The sequence below is a fragment of the Alternaria arborescens genome (assembly GCF_004154835.1).
Source record: "Alternaria arborescens strain FERA 675 chromosome Unknown contig_6, whole genome shotgun sequence".
In the NCBI taxonomy this organism is placed as follows: domain Eukaryota; kingdom Fungi; phylum Ascomycota; class Dothideomycetes; order Pleosporales; family Pleosporaceae; genus Alternaria; species Alternaria arborescens.
The window spans coordinates 960,628-975,500 of NW_021167861.1; the positions used below are offsets into that span (position 1 = coordinate 960,628).

Sequence of the window (14,873 nt, forward strand, 5' to 3'; positions counted from 1 at the left end):
ACCATTTTATCCTTGCATACTCCGACATACCTCAGCCGACGGATAACCCGCATATCAGGAAGCGGAATAGTCCCGCGCTACTGTTATCGGACATCCGACCCACTCCTTCCCTACGACTGGGCGCCTGCCATGTCATGCCATCCTTTGAGATGCCGGCTTCCATAACCCGTGCCGCGATGGTTTCCGTCTCTTCTCTTTCTCACTTGATTTCACAAAATGGCTCTGTCAGCTAACAAGTTCACTGTTGCGCTCCGCATTGCGAGTAGGCGCTACCCCGCATTGATAGCTGTACCGACTTCAAGAGCAAGGATAGGATGCAAGCATGTCAGATGCTTCTCCCATTCGCCACAATGGCAGATCAGAACCAAGGAGCTGAACGATGATTCGATGAAGGATCTGAAAGTCAATCAGGCGAGGTTGATGGAAGACATACACCATACATGCCAATGGGGTATAGGCGAGCCTTGGGGCGAGTATGTAGTCTTAGCACTCGATAATCATGCAGCTGACGATAACAGGAAGTCAACGGAGACGGGCATGAGTCGACTGGCGCTCTCTGATGCGGACAAAGCCGCACGTGACTGGTTCGCAGAGACCACAAAGTCGCTCGGCTGTGAAGTCACTGTTGATGCCATGGGAAATCAGTTCGCTGTTCGTCCTGGACTAAGAAATGACAAGCCGCCTACATTCGTTGGGAGTCACTTAGACACACAGCCTACTGGTGGGCGATACGATGGAATTCTGGGAGTCACTGCTGGTGTGGAAATGCTCAGAGTGCTCTCCGACAATTGGACAGAGACTGAATACCCTGTCGGAGTTGTCAACTGGACCAATGAGGAGGGCGCTCGGTTTCCAATGTCGATGGTCTCTAGCGGAGTTTGGGCAGGGTCAGTCCCTCTTGAAACGGCACATAATCTCCGTGAAGTTCACCCTGGAGCTGCAACCATGAAGTCTGAACTTGAACGAATTGGGTACCTAGGAAGTACGCCAGCGAGCTACAAGTCCATGCCCATGGCGGCGCACTTTGAGTTGCATATCGAGCAGGGTCCCTTGTTGGAGATGGCAAACAAAAAGATCGGAGTTGTCACTGGAGTTCAAGCTTACAAATGGATGACAGTCAAGGTCAAGGGACGAGACTCGCACACTGGAACCACGGATCTCAAGTCACGGGCTGATGCCCTACTAACAGCAAGCAAAATGATATTACATTCCCATCGCCTCGCAACCGCCAACTCTGCGTTAGCATCCACCGGTATACTCAACCTTAAACCTGGCTCGACGAATACAGTACCTGGAGATGTGTCATTCAGTCTCGACATCAGGTCACCAAACGACGAGACGGTTGCAAAGATGAAAGAGCTAGTTTTGCGCGACTTCCCCAAGATAGCTGCAGGTGAAGACGTTGAGGGCTCGAACCACGGCTGCACAAGCGGTCTTCCACTTACTGTTGAGATAATCGAGGATTTTGATAGCCCAGCAACAAAGTTTCACGCAGATTGTATCACCTCTGTCAGCCAATCTGCGCGTAGCATCCTCGGCCCCAATCAGTCTATGGAGATGACGTCTGGCGCTGGACACGATAGCGTCTACGCAAGTAAACGCTGCCCAACGAGCATGATCTTTGTGCCATGCAGGGAAGGTGTAAGCCACAACCCAAGGGAATTTTGTAAAGAGGAAGACTGTGCGTTAGGCGCGCAAGTTTTGCTGCAGAGTGTGATAAGGTTTGACAGGATGAGAGACGAGAGAAGGGTTTCATGGAAGCAGGAGCCGTACACTTTATAAGAATAGTCAAAGCGGAAACGCGCGTAGACATATTCATCTTATCTTCGATGCTTTCAAAGTCTGTTTATCTTAACATCTGAGACTAATAGTGCCTTCCTGTTGAAACATCATTCGATAGGAGTATGTTATGGTTGAAAGGAACGACTTACGAAAATGGAAGAGGCTGGGACGAGTTAGCGTTGTATGCGACGTAGCACTATTACACGATGCCTCACTCCCTCGCACGGTGCCTTACCACATGCGATGACGGTCATAGTACACAGTTCTCTCACAGGCGAAAGGCCATTGGCAGCACAATTTCATCTACATTTCTTGATTCTTGATCCACGCATGCTACTTTCCGACTGCACTGTGCCAGATGGGTGTGCTTCAGAGCGCGTTACAGCCTGCAGTGCAGCTCAGCCACGCTTGTTCCTGATGGGCGCATTCAGCCCGTCGGCCTCAACCCCAACGTCTGCCTTTCCAATGATCCACTCGCGTCATTATTAGTCTGATATCTCTCTCCAGTATCAGTGCTAGCCTTGTGTCATACGGCGTTTCAGGGACGGACTGCACGCTCTTCGCGCTCAATCTGAATATCCATGAATACCACTCGCAGGTCAAGTTCCGTTACCATTTCCGCGTTACTCATATTAATCTAGTCTGTTGGACAGATATCTGTTGCGACAAGTTTTTTCAGATCGCGCCGTACCATCGCTTTCACCTCTGACAAGCTTACAGGATATACCCCACGCTTTACCCTATGTCCCACAAGCCGCCGGCACGTACGATACCCAAAGATACGAGGTACGGTTATTGGTGGCGCTCGGCCAGACCGATGTGTCACAATCATGTAGTCTCGTGCATGAAGGCTGAGGCTTTGCCTTCTCAGCTTGGGGAACAAGGGTAGCCGAGGACAGGTACAGCACCCGTGGATCATCGACGCATCTCTCGCTAGCATCTACAACACCATAGGAAGTTGTACCATATTATTTATACATAGATCGCGATGCAACTGTGTCTCTATCTCTGCACCCTACGGATTGCATCACTGGTCGTTGCGAAATATATTCCCGATCTGCGGGTACAGAGCACAAGAGTGCAGGCAACAATATCAGCGAGTGTTATCACACCAGCACCTCTAGTACACGGCGATGTCTTCAAAAGGTCTATTGCGACATGCGGCTTCGTTCGCGGCAACTCAGGTACATCGTGCTTCACCTTCTGGAAGTAGTCCACATCTGATCCGAAATAGCACTACCTATCACATGTGCAGAGGACTATGCCTGCATCACTACACAGAACTTACAACTCGGCTTTGCATGCTGCAACAATGTCGAGTGTCTCGATAATTGGGCTACATGCCGGCCATATGGTCAGACCGACTGTATGGGTGTAGCTCTACCAGAGGATACCTGCTCTTCCATATACGGCTCGATCCTTCAATGGTATGTCTCCCGAATCTTTCGCGAAACGACGATTGCTGATTGCAGAATACAGCTCACAGCAAGCACAGCAGTGCTTCCGTTATGCTCGCAGCTCTGTACTCGGAGCAAAGGAAACATTCTATTCGTGGGCATGCGGAACAGCTTCAGATGACATCCTCGTGCTTGCGACTGTTACAGATGGAACTCTTCAAACACCGGAATCTGACACTACGGGAATTGATGACCTTTTTCGTTCAATCACTAGCGGTTCCGGGGCAACTGCTGCACCCAACGGCCCTTCGGTCGCTGTCGCCAACAGTAGTCCACTTAGTACGACTGCGATTGCTCTCATATCAGTGGCCGCTGCCTTTGTTCTCATCATTGCTCTGCTGGTCGGATACTGCTGTTGCTGGAAAAGGTTTTCCAGGCAGCACCAGCGGGACAAAGAAATCGTTCAACAAACCAGGCCTCAACAGATGCCATACCAGCCAACTGTCACAACTGGCCCCCGTTCTGAGTACATACCCTCTTGGAGTAGCAGAACACCTCTCGGTGCGAATCCGGACGCGCCACCATCTGTTGCTGCTAGTGATTATTCTGGTGTCACTGCAAGTGACATGGCGAGGCCAATGGCGACACTGCACGAACAGCACAGCGGCTATGGGTACAGGTCTTATTGATGTATAGCCGTGGAATAAGCTCCGACAGTATGCTCGACATTTTATGATTCTAGTACGATAGAACTGAATGCTGAATGAGCGTTGATAGATGGATGGCGACCTACTTTGTATCCTACTTTACTCTGCCCAGCTTCGACGCTTATAGACACGTTGAATAAGATTGGAAAAGACGATAGTGAAGAGGGTATACACATCCTTCAGAGTGCTGCTTCCCATATCTTTCTGGTAGCCTCCAGTTTGCGTACCTTGTCGCTTCTGAACACCAGCTTCCAATTACTGCTTTTAAACACTTTCAGAAGATCGCAATCCTCTCCATCGATTCCTCCTCGTGATAGCCCAACTTCATTTACAAAATTCCAATCACGACCACAGCGAGCGTCACATTGGCATGGAACCCACTTCGCAAATCGCTTGAGCATTTCGCGTCGATTAGGGTCTATAGTCGTCATCTTGGCTACGTCAAGGCTCGACTCGATGTGGAGCATGTATAATGCTGCCATCACGAACGGCTTACGATGGATGCTACTGCGCACGTCTTGCTTGTCACGGAGAAGACGCGTCCATGTCTCGAAGACGTGGTTGGGCGATGGTTTCTGATCAGAATCAAATTGTTCGAAGAATGCGTTGACTTGAGAGCTGTCAGATCTTGCAGGGATCTGCTGCAAGGTTGATAATACATACAAGTGACTTTTCTATCTTTGGGCCCGCACCTGTCGTATATATTTTCGTATACGTAGTATGAGTCGAGCGTTAGATGCTGCCAGTACGACGGCGCATACTCTTTGATGTACTTAGGTCCCTTGTGCAACGAATAGAAGAGTTTGGTTATTGGAGATTTGGCATGAGCTGGATGTATCGCTGGTGAGCTAACTTGTTCTATCAGATCCCAGTAGTCAGCATTGATCTATATACTATGTAATGCAGCCCATGTAAGAGACCGTTAGGTGAAATCTATCATTTCAATTGATTCAATGAGGGTCGACGCACTTTTCTCAAATCCGGCCACAGCCACCCAGCGCTCTACCATCTCCAAGGTATGTGCGTCATTGCCATACGTATCAGTTCGCGACGCAATAATACCTTTTTTGCTCGACTCGTCAATCGCCACTTCAGAAAGGTCGGGAGGATTAAACCTGAAGTATCCACCCCGGTTGGCCAGTTTTCTGTGCGTCAGATGGAACGTATTCGCTGTGTCCTGGGTTTCAGTCGCAATAGAAGCAATACTCTTTGCAACTTCGGTAACCTTCTCACCGAATCCATGCAATGCTGGCCTGCCGGTACCAATAGACACTAATACCCGAATCTGCTTGTCAAACTCTTCTTCAGATTTGTCGAATTGCGACATTGCTTCCAGATACAATTCATTGATAGGATTGTTGGATCCGATACCTGCGTCAAGAAAGCGCCTGGGCTCACCAGCATGTGTGATTTCCATCGGTGCGAAGAAAGATGTTGCCGCCGACGTAGCACGAGCTACTTCCCAGATCTTGACTTCATTATAGAAGTTAGAGTGCTCGCCAGGTCTCTCGTAATCTGTAAAGCGTGTCGGAGCTCTGCCTTCTGCCGTCAAAGCAATCACGACCCTTGTCGAGTTAGTGCCCAGTCCCCAAATGCGAGGGATCAATAGCATACGTTTTACAACTCGAGTTCTTCGACCCTCTGAATCTGTCATCCGATGTCCACCCAGCGTTGGACATCTACAGAGGTGGAGATGCGAAGTCAGTGTATGTCTCACATGCATTTCGTACAGTCATAACTTACCACCTGCTTGATCGCCTGCTCCATGTACTTTGTCTTGTACTGAGGCTGAACTTTGCCATTACGAATCTTGAATGGCAGCTTTTTCTTGTCTTTGGGGTCAAATATAACGTCCATCATACCGGTATATGCCTCAATACACTGATCAATGGACATTTCCAGTCGGCCGAGCATGATAGCAATCAAACCCCCAGTGCTCGTCCCACAGATCATGTCGAAATAGTCGCAAGGCTTCGGACTGCCAACCAAGGACAATATCTTCCGCAACATATAAAGTGAAGCCAAACCGCGTACGCCTCCTCCATCGAGGCTGAGGAGTCGAAGATCTCCTACCATAGCCACCAGTCGCTCAGGGAAATTCCGTGAGATTAGGAGCGTGCAGATTGCGTGTGTTAGAAGTGGAATCTGAAAGTGTCAAAAGACGAAGGCAAGGCTCAACCCGCATGTGTTAGTGACCTGGCGTAGACTTTTGCGATACGTTGCTAAAATGTACAAATTGCAATTCAGCACGGTTAGCAGCCTTCTGCCTGTTCTGCCAATCTGCAGTTTAGCTCGAGACTGGTCTTTGAACACGGCGTTAGCCCTAGACCCCCACGATGCGACGGCTTGCAGATATCAGGCTACTATACGCTCGTGATACCTTGCATCTTTGCCCGAACGTATGAGCTGGAGTGATTAACCACGCACTCATTTCGTACAAGGTTAAGCGGCAAATGCAAGAGACCCAACGCGAAGGACGATACGGTGGCTTTGCTTGGCAGCTGAACAATTAGAAATTGAATGGCCTAATATGGCAGCCTTGAGCACAGGCATCTAGAGATGTGTGTAAGCGGTCGAAAGCGCGACACGGATCGAGACGCTATTCCAGGGTATTGTCTGGTTTCGAGGCGGTTGACCCCTCATTAAGCTTTGCCAACAGCCTCGCTCGTACCTTATCTCCCAACTCCCCGACGGATTCAACCAAGTCGACACCATATCTCTCGCAGACAATCTGTATGTTACCTCTCTTCCAGAAGCCTTCTGGACAGCAAACAATAGCCTTGCCTGTTCCCGCATAAAGCCCCAATTCTAACAGCGTGATGGGCTGTAAGGCCTTAGCGTCACCTGCGAAATAGAAAACAATGACATCGGCTACGCGCGCGTAGTCCATCTCCCATTCAACTTGCTCTTTGAAGGGCGCGAAAGAGATGTCTTCAACCCAACTACTATCCCAATCATCTCGGCGTGGATTCAGGATAGCGATGGGGAGGTCAGAGAGTGAGGCTGCAAGATGGGTCTGCCAGTCTTTACTGGGATCGGGCTGTATGGCTCCGTAGAGGATCACAGATGGCCTGTCAACGGATGGTCGAGTGGGAGGTTTATGAACGACAGCTTTGGATAGGCAAGATTGAGACATGCTTGATGGAAAGAGTTGATCGTGAGGAGGCGGGTGCGCGCGTTGGCGCCCCACTACAAGCCCCGACTGTCCGGGTGAGCTACGATACTATGATTATATAAGCTACCGGACGATTTAACTCTAAACACAAAGCAGCTAGTCACAGGTACCAGCCCTACCACATTCATTATCTGTCTGCTCTGTAGTTGAACCCGACCCTTGACTGCATTTCGAAATGCCCCTAGAAGTCTCATACACTATCGTAAGCAAGCGATCATAACGAGAACCGAGTTTCCAGCATAGAGCTGTCCCCAAGCCTACAGATTTGTAGGATTGTGTTGCCCCCCTGCCCAGACCTGACGTGTGTACGGATTCGCGGCGTCGCCTCCTGCACCACCGTCATAAGTAACCTGGACGGTCCGCTCATACAAGATAGCTTCCTCGCTATCATTGTCTCCCTTCATCTCGACGTTTCCGATCGGTACCTTGCGTTCTCGGTCGCGAAAGCCTGCTTTGTTCGGGACGCTGGCGAGGGGAATCTCGTCATCGCCGTCCCCTTGCGTTGTACCATCTACTGTACGCATCAAAGTATCGTACTTGCGCTTCGGGCCTGTGTTTTCACTTCCCCAAGTCCGCAGTCCGTGATTGCGATCAGACGAGTCTTTGTTTTCAGATGAGCGACTTTCGCCAATCAGTCGCGGTGCGACGTGCTTTAGGAAGCGCCGCAGGGTCGGTAAGCAACAGCATATGACGAACAAGTTACTTTCGATGATGCTGTGCTTTGATTAGTTGAAACAATTTTAGGTATCTGGAGACACCACGATAACGGAAGCCTTACATCCACAAAGAGCCTACGGCTATGATCCAAGTTTGGTCCATATCTGTTAGAGCTGGGATCAAAACAATGAGGCGAACAATAGACGTGACCATTGTGCTGCCTCAAGTCAGCAGCCATTCAGAGCACGAGTTGCACCCCCGGTTAACACTTACATTGATCCGACGCCGAACATAAGAGTTAGTCCAATTTTCTGTTTCGTCGGCATTTGCAGGCCCCAGATAGTCGGAACGGGAATCGAGATCAGCATCACGTCCGTTACGATCCCAATGACAGCCGTGGCGATATAAATCGCTCCTTGGTTGACGCATGTCGCAGTTGGGCGCAACAACGGGTCCCAACTGGCAGCAATGGGCTTGCATGCGAATAGCAGACTGAAGAAGATCGCGATGTATGAACTAGCGCAGATAACGACGGTTGTCCAAACAGCCCATTGGAAGGCTACGGATGGAGAGAGGCGACTGTAAAAGATACAGAGCGTGATCTTCGTCAAGGCACAGCAAGCTGCATAAACTAGTGGGGCGGCGAGAATGAGCTACGAAGTCGTTGCATTAGCACACGAACAAAAAACGCAAGTAATTAAAAAAAAAAGGATATCAGCTTACCCGTGAGTAGAAGGCGTACTTCTCAATTGGAATCTCCCAGGCGTGTACGCCCATGCTGCCGGTGGAGAAACCAGTGATCAAAATACCCTGGGTTCCCACCGAGCAGGCCCAACCGAGAATAACGAAGGCTAACTTTTGTCAGTAGATTTTCTAGGTCGATGTTACCAAACACAGTACCGTCGTCAATCTGGAACTGCTTCATGAGACGAACTTTGGTATAAAGCCGCTGCCCAAGGAACATAAGCGCTAGGATGTTTTCGACTGTGAAGATGACATAGGCCTCTGTGAGCAGCCTTCTCTGCGGGTTCGCAAAGTTGACCTCATAGCCATCAGGTGGAGGAATGGCGGTTATAACGCCATTGACATTCGACATGACGCAGTAAAGTCTGAACAAAGAATGTGTTGTCGATTTAACCACAACGTCGCTCGGGAGCGGAAGCTAAGGATCTCTCCTGCGAGGGAGAGCTTGTATACTTAGGACCTTTGAAACCTACTCCTATGACTAAAGGAGGGACGTGGTTCAGTCTAAAGACTGCCTAGAGGCTCGAGAGCGAGGTTTGCGCTAGGTTCCCAAACCAGGGGCGGGAGAGGGAAGTGGGCGTGGGGGATATCGACGTCGATCGCACATAATTGCTTGCCTGGATACGAAGGCCCTGTCTCGGAAAAGTTGACTTCGTCGCGCAAATCCTGACTTCGTCACGGGCTTGGAATTACACTAAATCCAACACTAAGCGACGATTCGGAGTTTTTACTTACACAGATATGTTCACGATAAATCAGGTACTTTCATGTGATTACCACGATCAAATCTTTCTACTCATCCAATCAATGACCTACTGACTCCAAACCAATCGAAATTGTATAGCAGACCAAAACAACGCACACTACGAAAGGATTCTCTGTTCACTTGGCTCATTTCCCCATGTAGTCGGAAGATATCACCACCGGCTTAGGCGTTCGATATGCGAGCAGCTCCCCTCTTGATCAACGTTCCTGGGGAAAGGTGATTGGCTGCGATGCGAGCAAAAGTCGATGCTGACGCGTGCGATGAGTCGTGATCTGAAGGAACCAAAACCTCGGCGGGTAAGGCCGACGGCACTAACTGTTCCCGTAACTGTGGGCTTAGTTTTCGGGCCGCTCGCGGCGCCGGCCAGGAGCCTGATAGGTTCTATTTGACCGCCTCGTTCTTGATCATTATATTTGCCTATCATATCGATGAAAATATATGGGTCGATGTCTTGTACTTCAGGGACCAGGAACAGCACATACCTCCAATAGGTTGTTGCAGACGGCACGTGTTGGAACGGCGGACGGATATTTACCGTTTTGCTATACCAGTTAAGATCAGCATAAGAGCCGCATAAGAATATCACTGATCAGGTTTAAATGCCAAGTTAGAGCGGTTTCTTGTGCGGGTACTGTTAGCCGCTGATTGTCTGGTCAATCTGCAGCTATGGCGACAATAAAATCCCTTAGACCCAGCGCATCGGTTCGACATCCACGTTTTCGAGTGTGCCAAGTTCTCAAGTTGAAACAGCATGAAGCTCCTCGCACCGACCGTCGTTGCATCTCTGGGTTTATGCGCCGAAGCTACCCAATTCGGTGCCATCAGGGACGTGGTTCTTGGCAGCAAGAACGAAACTTGCGTACGTTATGTACTCCCTGGTCAAAGTTCATGCAATACTGACCAATTTTAGTGTTCTTCGCTGAAGGATGCTGGACTAGCAAACATCTTTTACGAGGATGACGAGCAGTACAAGAATCGGACGGCGTCGTACTGGTCCGTGAGCGCTCAGCTGCATCCCAAGTGTATTGTTCAACCAGTATCTACTGAAGAAGTATCTACTGCCATCAAAACACTAGGTGCGCAAAGCAACTGCAAATTTGCCGTGCGAAGTGGTGGTCATGCAACCTGGGCTGGCTCCAACAACATCAATGATGGAGTAACACTCGACCTCGGTCTCATGAACACAACCGTCTATGATGCGGAAGCAAACCTCGCACGGTTCCAACCCGGAACCCGATGGGGTGGTGTGTACGGAGCACTTGAGCCTCATGGGGTCACTGTCGCGGGTGGCCGAGCAAGCAGTGTCGGTGTAGCCGGTTTCTTGACAGGAGGAGGAAACTCTTTCTACACTGCTCGTCGAGGTTTCGCCTGTGACCAAGTGCAAAATTACGAGGTCGTTCTTTCCGATGGGTAAGTATCCAAAAAGCTGGACGGCATAGATTTGGGATCTGTTACTAACATGCAGTAGCGAAATCGTCAACGCAAACGCCACATATAACAGTGACCTGTTCCGAGCCCTCAAAGGTGGTTCGTTCAACTTTGGCGTCGTTACTCGTTATGATATGGAGACTTTCACCGCGGGAGATCTTTGGGGTGGCTCGAGAATCCATACCAAGAACTATACACAGCAACACATCGATGCCTACACAGCATGGGTCGACAACGTCGAGAACTACCCCGACGGTTCCAGTATCGTCTTTTGGAGCTATCTTCCTACCATGGAGGATATTGTCATCATCGCTGCGTACGAAGACGTCGCTGGCAATGTTGCTCCTGCAGGCTTCGACAAATTTATGGCTATCCCAGCCATAGCCGACACCACGAGATTGGCGAGCCACAAGAACCTCACTGATGAGCTTGAGCAACCCACTGGATACCGGTATGTTCCATCTGCAATTGGAGAGAGGGGGAGACTACGATATATGAAACTGACAACTATTAGTGACATCTGGTTCACGATGACCTTCAAGAACGACCCTACCGTGTTTAAATACATTGTTGATGCACACACCAAGTTTGTCGATGCATGGAAGGCGGATAACACAGACCACGACTTTATCACCCAATGCATGTTCCAAGCTATTCCGACCATTTTTGCCAAGCACAGTGCGGAACGTGGGGGCAACGTCTTGGGTCTGGATCTCGTCAAGGACAACGCCATCATGCTCCTTTTCGATATTGCTGTCAAGGGTGAAGAGACCGAGGTTCGCGCGAGGGAAGCACTTAGGGCAGCTACCGAAGATATGCAAAGGTTCGCTGCCAGCCAAGACGCTCTAGTAGACTGGCAGTACCTGAACTATGCCGATGCTTACCAGGACCCACTTGGTAGCTACGGCGCTGCAAATGTTGCTAAGATCTTGGCTGCTGCTAAGAAGTATGACCCCAATGGCATGTTCCAGACCCAAGCTCCTGGTGGCTTCAAGATCTCCAGAGTTAAGAACTCCACTTCTTCCAAGCAGGAACTATAAGCCTTAGATCTGAGCGTCCGTTGGTAGCAGTGGGAGCAATGAACCATTTACGGCAATGAAATAAAAAATAACATCTTCAACGCACTCTTTGACCATCGTTTCGTAAAGACGATGCATAGTAACCATTACGCTCTTCGTTGTGCACATTCACCATCTGGATAGCCACACCTTAGACCTCTGCTACCCTACTCTGCTGTTTCATTACAACCTTGTCTCTTAGCGCCTTTGCTCTCTCAAAACATTCCAATGCCCTCTCCTCTGCCCTTGCCACAAGAATCTTCCTCGCAATAGCTGGCACACAATATCTCACTAATATCTTCGCAGTGGCCCTCTTCTTCTCATCTTTCTCAAACATCCACTGATACCAACGATCGAGCCGTTTGCTATAAGGTTTATGCTCCCATGGGCGATTCGGATAGAATTCTTCAATAACTATAGAATCATGGACGTCGAAGTCACTAATCAGTTCCTCTTTTGTGGCTGAGAGGGGCCGGAAGGTGGTTGGTATGAGATGACGCCAGTGGCTTTTTTTCCAGGCATTTTTGTCGATGAGATGAGGGACAAACTTCTCCTGACTTCTTCTGCTATCTGAGAAAGCCTCGTGGGATTGAATGGGGTAGACACCCAGAGCGAGGGTTTGCAAGGTGCCGCCTAGAGCCCAGATGTCGCCGGATGGTCGTAAAGCCCCTCGCTCGTTGAAGGGTGGTGCATATTCGGGTGTACCGCAAAAGCGGGTCAACTGTGCGCTTTCGGTTGGATGCTCTCGCGTCATACGGGCAAAGTCGGTCAGCCTGAAGATAGGCTCATCGGGGATTCCGTCTTCCATCTTCCAGCTCTTGGGTATTTCAACTAGGATGTTGTCTGGCTTGATATCATTGTGCGTATAGCCGTAGTTCTCGCACTTGTTATGCAGATAATCCAAAGCGAGAACCATATCATGTAAACATTTCCATATCGTGACTTCGGATATACGTTGTATGGTTTTTCGCTGCCTTCTCTGTTCAGATTTCCACTTGACCACGTAACTGGTAAGATCACCCAACTCGCAGAACGGAAGGAAGATTGCCATGGGAGTAGAGGACCAAGCCAACATCCCTGCAATGTGTGTGTGCTGTTGAACGATTGAGATATTCTCAATTTCGGCCTCGAATCGCTTGGTTGCCTTGATCCTGTCAGACTCAGAAGTGAACGCATGTGGCGTCTTCACTGCGACGAGTGCTTTGGAAGATTTGTGTTCGTATGCGTGGACTATGCCATCCCCACCGTCTCCCAGATAGTATTTTTTAGTAAAAAGCTGACTGAACCTTCTGTAAATACGTAAATCGTTAGTATCAAACGGTTGTTCCATCCTCATCACGTCGCGATTGCTGAGACCTTGGAGGAAAGACTGGCTCGTATGCTTGAGCGAGTTGAGGTTGGGGTTGGGCGGGGAGACTTTATGAGACTTAAGACATAGCACTGTGTGAGAATACGGTTCGAATATACTACTAGAGATGAGTCACTACAGTTTTTCGTGGTTGAAGTAGTCGTTACCATGTTACCTGCCAGTATTGGTTTGGTAGAGAGGATCAAAGCCTGACATTGGGCCAGTAAGAAGCCCGAGAGTCTTGTAAATGAGTATGTACTCACCGAAGGCTGTGCAAGCAGTCCCGTACGTTGTTGTTATGCTTGCGTTCACACTTAAATGTAATCGACACAGGCCAAAGCTGACTTTACCGATGAATCATCCCCGTCCATACATATCCAGAGTATTCTGTGATGACTTTTAGCGCGACTCTACCCATTGAATGTGAGAAAGTCGAGGCACACGATAAACGATTTGATGTGTGCAATACCTTCGAATGAAGACGACGTGCTGATGTTTGTAAGCAAAGCAGGATATCATAAGGCATACTAGCTGATTTATGCAATCACGGCGATACTGTGCATTCGATACAGGACTTTCATTATACTCTTATTCTTCTTTCCTTCTGGCCCGTTGTCTACGCACCATCTTTCTTCCTCTGCCCCACAAAAAACCCTAGTCCAAAATCATCCGTCTTGAACGTGATTTTGCTCCCTTTTGGGAAGAAGAACACATCACCCTTCTCGGCTTTGACTTCTTTGCCCGTTTCGTCACTGATGTAGAAGTGCCCATCAACGATGATTTTTATCTCATCATACGTATACGTGTACACGAGCGGCGTTCCCTTCTCCAGACGGTAGAAACCACCGCTGATGGGTTTCTCTGGATCTGTAGACTCCCTGGTAGAGAACAGTCAGTGGTGGTGGGTTGATAGAATATAGGTAGGGCAAGCATACGATGATACGACGTCACCGAGGTAGGCGTTTTCGTTGGCGATTAGCGGCGGCTTGAACGTTGTTTGTGCCTTCTCGAAGTACTGCATCGCTGGCATGGTGGCGGCTGGTATAGCAGTACTCTGTGATATATGAAGCAAGGGTGTGGCTGTCTGTTGTTAGTGAAAAGTTACAAAGTCCAAGTTCGGTGAGCTTGACGCACAGTGGCACGAAGTAAGGTATGCTGCTTTTGATCCTATAATTCGTATTGTATTGTGTAAGACCCAGAAGATGACTGGAGCTATGCAGTGTCCTAAAGGTCGCCGTACGTGGAACTTACAAGAGCATGGCCAGCTTTATGTACGCCAATCTTACTTATCGTGACCCAATAATCAAGACTAACGGCATCATCATTTACCAACTGCGCCCTGTCAAACGGAGCTTCCCTTCTTCCGATATCCAGTTAACCGCTATATTAGCATAGAGCAGCGTAGTATCTGGGACTTTAATACTAGATGCGGCGCTTGGCTTGCACCAAAACCTAGCTGATCTGGCTAGGTTTTAGTTAAGCTTTGCCACGATACCCACTGCTTTACGTCTATTAGTGCGCTCTGCGAGGGATGAGCAAGACGGCTCCAAGGTGTTGGAAGTGTACGCGGATAGTGGGGTGATGTAGGTGGGGCAACAAGATGCAATGTGCGATTGGCTATTATCTTATCGTCAGGAAAAGATTACTCCATCTGGGATCCTGCATATGTGGGTTAAGGCTCAAACGAGGCTTCCGAGTATGACCGGGTTAGCTTTCGTAAAGTGGACGTTCTTCTTTCCTATGAGGGGTAGTCATATTGCGCAGCAATCATTGGTATTGCGTGTCTGAAATGCTGATAATACATTCTGGGT

General features: G+C 49.2%; 7 protein-coding genes across 7 annotated transcripts; 3 read left to right on the forward strand and 4 right to left on the reverse strand.

Moving 5' to 3' along the window:
* Positions 1-216: 216 nt before the first annotated feature.
* On the forward strand, positions 217-1,782 carry AA0111_g3570 (hypothetical protein; the record flags this gene model as incomplete). The annotated part of the gene is made up of 2 exons (XM_028649471.1): positions 217-473; positions 519-1,782. The coding sequence occupies 2 exons, from the start codon at positions 217-219 to the stop codon at positions 1,780-1,782; spliced, it is 1,521 nt and encodes a 506-aa protein (XP_028508859.1).
* Positions 1,783-2,770: 988 nt separating this feature from the next.
* On the forward strand, positions 2,771-3,868 carry AA0111_g3571 (hypothetical protein; the record flags this gene model as incomplete). The annotated part of the gene is made up of 3 exons (XM_028649472.1): positions 2,771-2,966; positions 3,017-3,209; positions 3,262-3,868. 3 exons carry the CDS (start codon positions 2,771-2,773, stop codon positions 3,866-3,868), a joined length of 996 nt encoding a protein of 331 aa, XP_028508858.1.
* Positions 3,869-4,808: 940 nt separating this feature from the next.
* AA0111_g3572 (hypothetical protein) lies at positions 4,809-5,800 on the reverse strand (the record flags this gene model as incomplete). The annotated part of the gene is made up of 3 exons (XM_028649473.1): positions 4,809-5,451; positions 5,501-5,565; positions 5,630-5,800. The coding sequence occupies 3 exons, from the start codon at positions 5,798-5,800 to the stop codon at positions 4,809-4,811; spliced, it is 879 nt and encodes a 292-aa protein (XP_028508857.1).
* Positions 5,801-6,485: 685 nt separating this feature from the next.
* On the reverse strand, positions 6,486-7,022 carry AA0111_g3573 (hypothetical protein; the record flags this gene model as incomplete). Its single annotated transcript, XM_028649474.1, has 1 exon — positions 6,486-7,022. One exon carries the CDS (start codon positions 7,020-7,022, stop codon positions 6,486-6,488), a length of 537 nt encoding a protein of 178 aa, XP_028508856.1.
* A 296-nt stretch (positions 7,023-7,318) lies between these two features.
* On the reverse strand, positions 7,319-8,814 carry AA0111_g3574 (hypothetical protein; the record flags this gene model as incomplete). The annotated part of the gene is made up of 5 exons (XM_028649475.1): positions 7,319-7,775; positions 7,840-7,935; positions 7,992-8,371; positions 8,442-8,569; positions 8,619-8,814. 5 exons carry the CDS (start codon positions 8,812-8,814, stop codon positions 7,319-7,321), a joined length of 1,257 nt encoding a protein of 418 aa, XP_028508863.1.
* Positions 8,815-9,979: 1,165 nt separating this feature from the next.
* Positions 9,980-11,696, forward strand: AA0111_g3575 (hypothetical protein; the record flags this gene model as incomplete). Its single annotated transcript, XM_028649476.1, has 4 exons — positions 9,980-10,087; positions 10,139-10,638; positions 10,697-11,107; positions 11,171-11,696. 4 exons carry the CDS (start codon positions 9,980-9,982, stop codon positions 11,694-11,696), a joined length of 1,545 nt encoding a protein of 514 aa, XP_028508862.1.
* A 169-nt stretch (positions 11,697-11,865) lies between these two features.
* Positions 11,866-14,092, reverse strand: AA0111_g3576 (hypothetical protein; the record flags this gene model as incomplete). Its single annotated transcript, XM_028649477.1, has 3 exons — positions 11,866-13,130; positions 13,687-13,940; positions 13,998-14,092. The coding sequence occupies 3 exons, from the start codon at positions 14,090-14,092 to the stop codon at positions 11,866-11,868; spliced, it is 1,614 nt and encodes a 537-aa protein (XP_028508861.1).
* Between the last annotated feature and the right edge of the window lie 781 nt (positions 14,093-14,873).